The sequence below is a fragment of the Mastomys coucha genome, unplaced genomic scaffold (assembly GCF_008632895.1).
Source record: "Mastomys coucha isolate ucsf_1 unplaced genomic scaffold, UCSF_Mcou_1 pScaffold18, whole genome shotgun sequence".
NCBI classification, from domain to species: Eukaryota; Metazoa; Chordata; class Mammalia; order Rodentia; family Muridae; genus Mastomys; species Mastomys coucha.
In genome coordinates, this window is record NW_022196900.1 from 76,102,847 (window position 1) to 76,113,419 (window position 10,573).

Below are 10,573 nucleotides of genomic sequence, written 5' to 3' on the forward strand. Positions count from 1 at the left end.
CAGTACAAACACCCACTGAGCCAATAGATGGGAGCGGGGTTGTGGATGAGCGGGCCAGGCAGGTTTTGTATAGCATAAAGATGGGCTTATGAATCCCAGGGCCAAGCCTAACTGCTAAGACAGGTTTTTATTTTGGACAGCCTAGAAATCAATACCTGCTAGTCCTTTCTCTAGCATTCTTGCTATTTCATCTCTTAGAAGTGAGTTATTCCTGGTAACAAAAATAAATACTCATTGGAGAGAATCTGGAAATTACAAAAGCGTATTAGGAGCAACTTTCGGGATAATCATCCATTACTTCTCCATGTAACTATTTTACCTTCACTATGGGAAGCTTTATATTCTGTCTGACCCGCTTAGTCCCCTGTCATACATATCTCCCCCAGCAGCCGGCCTTAACAACGCCACAGTACTGATGCCCTTAGACCATGCAGCTGGCCCCGTGCTCAGCAACATGGAAGCTGCTGAGGCTGCACCTGCAGGCTCCTGAAACACACCTGGTTCTTCGTCTTTAAGGACTCCATCTCCTGGATGAACTTGTCTGTCAGCTCCTTGATCTTCTCCGAGTAGTTCATGTCCTTCAGCCGGAGCTGATACTCATTCTCCATTTTCAGTTCTTCTACACGAGTCTTCAGCTCCAACATAATCTGAGCCTTTGGGAGAAGGGTGTGGAGTCAGGAGCACTCACCACAGCGGGAGTCGAGATACATGAGCCTGTGATCTTGACCTGGGACCCACTGCTCTGTCACTTCAAATGCACTACCAGCTAGAACTCGTTGCCGTTTCCCCTACAAGATGTACAGGTGATGTGAGGTCACATAAAAGTGTCTTCCTGGGGGCTGGAGAGACGGCTCAGAGGTTAAGAGCACTGACTGCTCTTCTGAAGGTGCTGAGTTCAACTCCCACAACCACATGGTGGCTCACAACTACAGTGTACTCATATACATAAAGTAAATAAATAAAATTTAAAAAAAGTATCTTCCTTCCTTTATCTTTCCAATACGTTCTCAATGGCCCTACTATGTGCCAGTAGCTCTCATGTCTCTCTCTCAAATTGGCATAAATGTTACCTGTCTGGTGAGGCCTACTGGGACCCTCTATTTAATCTTACTACTTCCCTTCCATTATTAGTATGGAGCTCTTGACTGGCCCTTTTTAACCTCATCTTATGCTCTATTTTTAAAATTATTTCTTCAGATACCAGCACTTGGTAGCTATTAAATGATTTGCTTATCATTCTTTTTTATTCTGTTGTCTTTTTCTTCCATTAGAATTTAAGCTCCCCACAGCTGATGCCGTTGCTGCTTTTGCTGTCCAACATAGCAGGTACACAGCTAAAACATAGTAGGGACTCAAGAGACAACTCCTTCTTCTGTGTTTGGTACTGGGAATCAAACCCGTGGCCTCACACCTCCAGAGTTCTATACTGGGCCACACACCATCCACAGAAGACACTTGTCCCCACGGAATGCATAGCCTACTGAGGCAGCCAAAGAAACACGTATTTGCAACTAAGTGTCTGGTGACGTGGGTCACTGTCTCATCTCATGTTGCTATTACTTTTACTTGTGCTTGACTCCAAAGTCTAGTGTTTGTCTTTCCCATTACTTGCCACGCAGACTTTGCGTGACAGCAGTTTGAGGTGAAAACTTCAAGGAAAGTCAGTCTCCTGTCTCCGCATTGTTGCCTGGCACCCCTAACTCAGAGGTAGCCCAAATATGTCCTTGTGAATTCATGTGCATTGTGGGTAGGGCATTGAAGCTTACAGAATGGAAGGCTTATCCCAGGGCAAGGTCAAGTAGAATCCTCATTCTCAGTCAAGTACTGCAGCTGAACCACTCCTAGGAATTACTTGCCCAAAAGATTAGCATAGTGGGCGTTTTACTGAGGATGGGCAGGACCTTGAGCAGAGTGTGTGTGTGAGAGACAGTCTGCAGCATTCAGCATTCTAGAGTAAGCATTCGAGGAGTGTCTACCCTCTTGGCAGGCACACCTGCAGCCCCCCCCCCCCACCTCTGCCGGGGCCCATGCAGCCTGAGCGTGCTCAGAGCCGGGAGTGCTGCACCAGTCCAGAGGAGATGGCTGCTGTTTTAGACCTAGTGTATTTTAGATGGCCTCAGAGGTACCCTGACCACTGAGCTGACAGATTTTTCATCTTTCTTTTGCAATAATTGTGAAAGCCTCGTGTCATTTTTGAGAAATACACTCAGATCCTACACTACTTGTGTTGAGTCTGTTTGTCACAGCCAAATTCCGTGCATACTTGGCCAGAACCCATCGTCTCGCGGTATAAGGGACCTCTTAAGAAACCCCAGTCCGTGGCAATTACTACCACCGTTTTCTGAAAGCCCCGTCATATGAGTTACCCTAGTTTCCTGAAGCGTGGGAACGGACTCAGATGATTTCTTCTGCTCACCTTGATTACATTGCACTCACCCCCACCTTGTCCTTGCTGCTCTGTTTCCCATACCTCCGTGACAACAGGAACGTGTTCCATTTGTTTCTGTACTCCTACCAGCACCTGGGATGGACTGGGGGGGGGGGGAACCCACTGGGAGTCCCCTTGTGGTTTGGTGACAGTTGGAAGCAGAGGTAGAAGCGCGTAAGCTTGGAAGCCACTGACTGTGTTACAGGTCGAGTATGAGGTGTGGATGCGACACTGAAGAGCCTCTTCTAACCTCCCAAGGCTAGCTTTGGTGGGATGCAGACCTCCGGATGATGATGGCAGCACAGAGCGGGTTAGAGGTGAGGTGGGGGAGGGGAGCATGGAGGAATGGAGAGAATGCAGAAAGAGATTCTGGAGAATGTAGGCCCCACTGGCTCTGTGGAGATGACTGGTTGTTTCTGGGTTGGAGTTCACCTGTCTGGCTTCACTGTGCTGTCTGCAGAGCCTCGCACAGATGCAACAGCACAGTCGGTACTGCCAGGTGTTCTGCAGGTGTATACGCGGCCCCACGGCCTGTGCTGGACCAGGGAGATATTTATTGTTGCAAGTGGTCCATTTTTTGTTGTGGGACATTTCAGGTGCTTGTTCATTGGCCTTCTGTATTCCATCACTACATCGCTGCAGAGTATCTTTCCATGGGAAGAATCTTGTCATGGTACTTCCTAACTTAAGGTCTGTCTGCCTGTGCTCCTTCCAAACCATTTCCAGTCTAAGACAACAAGTAAAAGTCCTCCATGGTCTTGGCTTCTCCCAAGCTTTCTTCTCTGCAACAGCTTCTTCTCACAGTTGCTGGGCCCCGTCATCCTGGGGGACTACTCCACACACTGCTGGCTGGATACCGGAGGCCTTTCCTTCTGGTAGTGCTGTGCGCGGCTTACTTTCTTGGGTACAAGCTGGCCTAGGGTGGGGTCCTTGCCCTGGGTTCCCACGGCAGTGTTCTCTTGTGATACCACTGCAGCTTGCTTTCCTGTTTTTCTTTTCCCTGGCTTTCCTCCCAGGCTACAGGTGGAGGGACCTTCTGTGTCTTTTATCTCTGAAGCTCCAGTGTTGGTGGCCTGTAAGGCACACAGCAGATGCCTCTGTTGCTAGCAATGTGGACTTGTATATCCAAATGACTGAGTGAGCGAGTAAGTCCCTGGAATATCAGAGTATAACAAGACAGGGAGCTGGAACTGGGGAGAATGTGGAGCGTTACTCAAGGGAGGAGAGGAGGCAGGGAGGGACCTGGGGAGAGGCTGGCAGAGAATCATCCTGATGGATGTGGGAGAGGAGGCAGGCTCAGGAAGTGGGACACATACACACATACACCACACACACCACACACACACACACACACATACACCACACACCCCCCCCCACACACATACACCACACACACACACACATACACACACACATATATACACACCACATACACACACACACACACCCCACACATACACCACACACACACACACACACACACACACACACACACACAATTTCCACTGTGGTAGCAGCAGTGCTGTCAGGCCTTGTTGTGGTCAGGGGTCAGGGGTGAGGGGTGAGGGGTCAGAGTCAGCGGAGACACTGTCAGACCTTCAGCTTATCCTTGCATCTCCTATTTGGCTTCTCTGCCATCTGGGAAGAAGAAGAAGAAAACAGAGGGGAGAGCAGACATGTTTGCCACAGGGAGGCTAGGTCCTCCCTCCTCCTCCTCTGCCTTTCATAGAGAAAGTTCCAGGGCTCTCTGGAAGGGCTGTCTAAGGAACACCAGGGCCCTCCATCCTGCTGTGCCTTTGCATGGCTGTTCTGGCAGTTTTATTGTTTCTCCTTCCATGACTGTGAACTTCCTGATCATAGCTCCAGTCACTGGCCTTTCCAAACACTCACGCTGGGAGCCTAGCTGACTGCAGGAGGCTCGCTCAGCTACTCAGATTCTCTTCCCAAGGGGCAGTGACTGTGTAGCTCTGGGATTCTCTGAGAGCCAGACGTTCAGCTTCAATCATGAGGCTATGCCCTCAGATTTCAGCAAAATATTTACTGTGTTGAACTTGCTGTATGAACAGGAGAGAGGTTCTCTTGGATTAGTGACCAAGAGCCGTCTCCAGATTCAATCTGGAATCTAATGATGGGTTCAATATTTACCAGCACAGTGGGCTTGGATCCAGCACTGAAACTCTTTGACTGAGGTTGATCAATAACCCTTGAGCCATGGGGGAGAGCAACAGTATCTTTTCCACAGAGGCATTCGGAGGTTTCAAGGAGAGAGGTATTATGTCACTGGTACTGTGCCTGTCACATCACAAACACTCCTTTCCTTCTCCCTCCCTTTCTTCCTTTCTTATTCTGAGACAAGCTCTTACTGTTCACGCTGTCCTCAAACTCATGGTCCCTCTGTCTTGGCCACCTGTGTGCTGGGATTACAGATGTGTGCATACACTTACAAATGTGAGTGCTGATGTCGTGTGTGTGTGTGTGTGTGTGTGTGTGTGTGTGTGTGTGTGTGTGTGTGTGGTGTGAGTGGGGAGTTCAGAGGTTGTTGCTGGGTGTCTTCATTAGTTGCTCTAGAGTTTGATTTCTGAGACAAGGTCTCTTGTTGGGCCTGACGCTCATCAGCTCAGTCAGGTTGTCTTGCCAGTTGAGCTCCAGGGTCCTCTGGTTTCTTCTACCCCTAGCGCTGGGGTTACATACACAGACCTTTGTGCCTAGCTGGTGATGGGGATCCAATCTCAGGTCTTCATGCTTGCCTGGCTGAGCCATCTCCTTCTCCCCTATCCCACCCCAGTCATGTATTTGAAAATGAAGGTTCACTTGCACTGGAGATCACTACACTTCACAGATATGATCTGGGCATGTGGTTTGCAAGCTTATATTTTTGGTTGTGAGCCTAGCCTTTAACAGCTGAGCCATCTCTTTAGCCCTGGTTTGCCAATTTAATCTTATGAATGTATAGTGCTTATCTTTGAAGTCCCTAACCCTGCTCTTACACTGTAGGAAAGTGGGATCACAGGACTGGTGTGCAGGATGATCACAGGGTAGAGAGACAGGCAGTGTGAGGGTGGAGGCCGTCAGGTGGCAGCAAGCAGGACGGCTTGCTGGCATGAATGGAGTGGTGAAGGGAGCTGAGATAGTCTGTATCAGGGACGGGGATAGCCAGACCTTCAGAGGACCTTAGATCCTGAGCCCTCTGAATGCAGTCTGCTAAGGAATTCTGTATTCCTTCTCATTATCCCCAGCTCTTACCTTCTCTTCCATGTCTGTCTTAGTCACGAGCACCTCTTCAGCAAAGCCCACCTCCCTCTCTCGTTTGATTCCCCGGCCATCCTTATCAATGACCTTCCAGGTGAACAGGCAGCCATCCTCAGCCGCCGACAGCAGGAACTGATCATCAAAGGTGAGCAGTATCTGTGGAGGCAAGGAGCTTTCTGTGGGTGTGAATGGCCAGGGCGGAGCTGGCTGCTGGACAGGTCTCTGTCCACGCAATCCTGCACGCTTCACTGTGTCTATGGCGCATGTGCTCTCTACAGGGAGACTCAGACAGAAGCACCCTGCTGCAACAACAAATGTCCTTTTCGAGGAAGAGGGAGTCAGGGCTTGGGGAGAGAAAAATCTCCAGCTCATTCAAAAGCAAAGAATGGAAGTGTGAAGCTCTTCTGGCATCTACCACATATTCAGGGATGATTTCCTGGTGCCACTGAAAGACTGGGAGACTTAGAAATTTGGGAAAAAGCATGTTAACGAAAAGTAATGTACTAGTAGAGATATAACAAGCCAGAAATATAAAATAGCCAGTTCCAGGAACTCAGAGCCTCAGGGCTCTGGTTCCCGATACCTGCCCCTCCTGGCTGACCTGTAATGAGGGCGGAACTAGGAATGAAGGTCTACTGGTTTATGGGACTCTCCACCCCGTTGACCAGTAGATAAAGATTACATTCCTAGAAGGAATATGTTCCCCTCCCTAACTGAATACCTTGGGTTGGGTCCCTCTGAAATTTTCCACTGTTTTTGTCATGTTTCCTTGGTAACCCTCTCCCCGCCCCCAGCTTGTGGGTTTCCCTTTTAAATACTCCACACTTCTTGTGTTCGGGGTCGAACTCTGGCCAGCATGGTCACGAGATTAACCCTAGGGTCAAACTCCACTGGCCAGCATGGTCACGAGATCAACCCCGGGGTTGAACTCCTCTGGCCAACATGGTCACGAGATCGACCCCGGTACCCGTCTATCCCAAATAAACCTCATGTGATTGCAGCAAGTTCGGTCTCTCATGAGTCATTGGGTGGTCACGTCATCCCAAGACTTGAGTAAGGATCTCCCCAGTTCTGGAGGTCTTTCACCACCATGTGTAGATGGGGAGAATTAGCTGAGCCTGCGTTCTTCTTCGTCTTGCCTCTGCATGTCATGCAGGTCCCTGCTTCAGTGTGGTTCTCACTATGCTAATGGAATAAAAGTAGTCATGGGTAACCATGGATCTATTGTTGTGACTTCACGATGCTTTTGTCTCTTCCCACCTGGAATTTGTCCCTTATCATCTAAGATAGGCCCTAATTGAGTTCCGGAGCAGAGTGGATCATTACATTGCCTCAGTGAATTTGATTTTAATGATCTTATTTTCTGGGGCTTTGGGTTTCTGGCACTGCTGCTGCCTACAAGAGTCTCTGAAGGCTGAGCTGGCTTCCCAACTCCCTGGAGACTGATCTACATTTTTTTTTTTAAATTTTTAAAATTTTTTTTACTCCCAATTTCCTGCTGTGCTTGTCAACTTCTAAGACTGAGGGCTAACTGGGCTCAGGCACAGCCACCCAACAAGGAAAGTTGGAGGTCAACAAGAGTGGGAGCTATGTCAATGCTTATCTGGACTCTACAAAAGTAGCAGCCGTGCTCTCTGCTGCCGAGCCATCTCTCCAGCCCCTAAGAAGCATCCGTTTGAGGGACGCTCAATCGTATAGAAAAATTCTAATGATAGTGTTACATTTTTAAAAAGCAGGATACAGAGGAGTGACCATGTAGTCTGATCTTTATTTCAGACACAATCTATCTGAGGGGGGTGGGGTCAGTTGTCTGAATGGTGTTGCTGCTGTGAAGCGCTGACTTCTAACATAAATACACGCTGCTTCTATAATTAAAAACCATCTTACCACAAAGTGAGTAGATCTGGAGGGAAGATAAGACTATCTTGTGGCACTTTACTTCCAACCCAATGTACAGGCTCACTACAGAAATGCATCATAATGAGAAATCCTTTTCTACAATGACCTACAGGTAAGTGTGATACTTTGAATGAGAATGACCCATAGGTTCATAGATTTGAACACTTGGTCTCCAGCTGGTGGAACTGTTTGGGGAGGATTAGGAGGTGTGGCTCTGCTAGAGTAGGTGTGGTCACTGGGAGCTGGTTTTGAGGAAGGCTCATTAATTCCCAGTGTTTGTGTTTGCTCTCTGCCTTGTGGTTGTGGATCAATGTGTGAGTCTTAGCTGTTCCTTCACGCTGTGGTCATGTACTCTGACCCTCTAAAATCATAAGCCAAATTAAACACTTCTGTTTATAAGTTGCTTTGGCTGTAGTATTTTATCACAGCAGTAGAAAAGTAAGACAGTAAGCCAATATAGAATTCAAGACATAATTAATTTTTTTTTTTATGTCATCCCATCTCAAATAAAGGAGACATACGTTTTCTCAGGGTCTGTTTTCCAGGGGTCTGTGGAACACCTCCCCCACCCCAAGCTTTTGCTTTTCCATTGGCTCTGACTTATTAACATCTGTTTTTCATGCTAGAGAATGCTTTTCATCACTTCTTGTTACGGCAAAATACAAGCTGTAAATTTACCGTTGTGACCATTTCTTGGTATACAGTTTGTGACTGACACATCTGTGAAGTTCTGAGGCCATCACCTCTGTCTATCCTTATTTCTTTTCTTTCAAAACAAAGACTGCACAAATTGGACAACTCCTCTTCTGATGACCACCACTCTATGTTCTATCATTTTTTGACTAGTCTTAAGGATCTTCTTTTAAAAATATGAATTAAGGTTCTATTGGTCAGTTTGGGTGAGTCGCAGGTGGACATGATCTTAATCCGCTGTTCCACACACTCAAATCTTTGACAGTGGGCAATGGTGGGGTATAGAAAGGACCCAAAGGCCTGAGAAGTGGAGAAAACTCTGGGGACTAGAACTAATGCCCTAGGTATAAATTTACATTGGAAAAGGCGCCACCGAGTAGTGGGGATCCTGCAGACGCCAGATCCCTGTCCACTCTGGCTCTAGGCTGGGAAGTCAACCATATCTTATAAACTCCATTGTTCATAAAAGCTGAGAAAGTCCGAGAAAGGACCACAAAGTCTGTCTCACAATGGGACTCTAACCTTTGAGCCCATTTTCACTGCTGTTAAGCATCTGGTGAGGGTAGAGGGCACTGTGTTGCCTGTTTGGGATTGGTTAGTTTTATTTAGTACAATGTTCTTAAAACCCATCCATGTTGTAGCACAGGGCAGAGTTCCCTTCCCTTTCAAGACTATTACTCCATTGTATGCGTGAAACACGTTTCCTTACCCATCCATCTGCTTCTGGACATAGGCGGCTTTCTTAAGTTAGCACTTCTCCCCTTCCCTCCATTATGACTTGAACTGTTTAGCTATTATTAGACATAGACATCACAAGAAGAGGGAGCAGGATTATTTGCACAAGCGTGTCTATGTTATTATTCCCAGGGGTAGTCTTTATACCCATATTCTCAGGGAGAGGTTGTGTGGTGGTTTGGAAAGGTTTGGACCCCATAGACTCATGTGTTTGAATGATTGGCTTATAGGGACTGGCACCATTAGGAGGTATGGCTTTGTTGGAGGAAGTGTGTCACTGTGGTAGGCTTTGAGGTTTTATATATATATAAACCCCTCCCAGTGTGGAATCCAGTCTCCTCTTAGCTGCCTTTGGATCAAGATGTAGAACTCGCAGCTTCTCCAGCACCATGTCTGCCTGCCTTACTTCCCGCAGTGATGATGATGGACTGAACCTCTGAACCTGTAAGCCAGCTCCCATTCAATGCTTGCCTTTACAAGAGTTGCCTTGGTCATGGTGTCTCTTTGCAGTGATGGAAACCCTAACTAAGACAGACTGGGTCTAGCCTCTTAGGGGTGTGACTTCCTTTTGTCTGGGAGCAGTGGGCATCTGAGGGTCATTAGTAGGTAGACATCACTGCAGCCAAGAATTCTGATGGTGACTTAGCTAGGACATCTACAGCACCCATCCAAGGTGTAATTTTGTGACACATGAACATTAGGTGTGACTCTGGTTACTTCCTAGGGTAAATTCCCAGTAATTTCATCATGGGTATGACTAGCCAGCAGGTGCCCAGTGACTGGGTGATAGACAGGTAGACAGAGAGAAGGAATGAGGAGGAGCAAGCAACACAGACGCTGCTGGGGTAGGAAGGCTTGTGAGGCAGAGCCTGGGCTGCAACCTGGTGGAGAGGCACCTCTCACCTTTGTGACGGGGCCAGCATGAGCCTGGTACTCATTGTATTCTTTCTGCAAAGGCAGCGGGTACTTCATGGCACGAATAGTCCCCACGGAAGTGCCCACAAATATCATACGCCCGGAATGTGAGATGGTGATGGCTGTGTAGACGACGTCAAATGCTGGTATCTCTCGGAGGATCTGGAACACAGGCAGATCTGTTCAGTGGGAGGGGCTGAGCTGCGTCTCCAGTGTCCCAGCGTCATCTTTGCGGTAGAATTCTATTCATTTTTTTTTTCTATTCCTTTATAGTATTTGGTATAGTAGCCAGCATGTGAAAGGCCCAAACTAAATACATGTTAGTTCCTCCTCCTCTTCCTTCTCCTCCTCCTTCTCTTCCTCCTTCCCCTTCCCCTTCTCCCTTCCTACTCATCATCATTATGCTGCTGGGAATGAAACTCAAGCCTCACACATGCTATGTATGCTCTCCCATCACTGAGCCCACTTCAGAGTTCCTAATTTCCATCTCAATTAACGTATTCTTTTATTTATCTATGTTTGAGTCACTGTGTGGCTTTACATAGTCTGGAACATACGTGGTAGACCAGGTTGCCTCACAGAACCCTGCCATGCACACTTTGCGTGACAGCGGTATTTGAGGCGTAAACTTCAAGGAAAGTCAGTCTCCTGCCT

General features: G+C 47.7%; 1 protein-coding gene across 2 annotated transcripts in view; it reads right to left on the reverse strand.

Moving 5' to 3' along the window:
* Cfap57 (cilia and flagella associated protein 57) overlaps positions 1-10,573 on the reverse strand; it is a 77,688-nt gene that overhangs the window by 31,601 nt on the left and 35,514 nt on the right. For both annotated transcript variants that reach the window (XM_031378443.1, XM_031378442.1), the window contains exons 11-13: positions 9,908-10,081; positions 5,672-5,833; positions 498-653 (exon numbers count right to left, since the gene is read on the reverse strand). In XM_031378443.1, the coding sequence (XP_031234303.1) occupies positions 498-653; positions 5,672-5,833; positions 9,908-10,081 (492 nt within the window). The remainder of the gene's footprint in view (positions 1-497; positions 654-5,671; positions 5,834-9,907; positions 10,082-10,573) is intronic.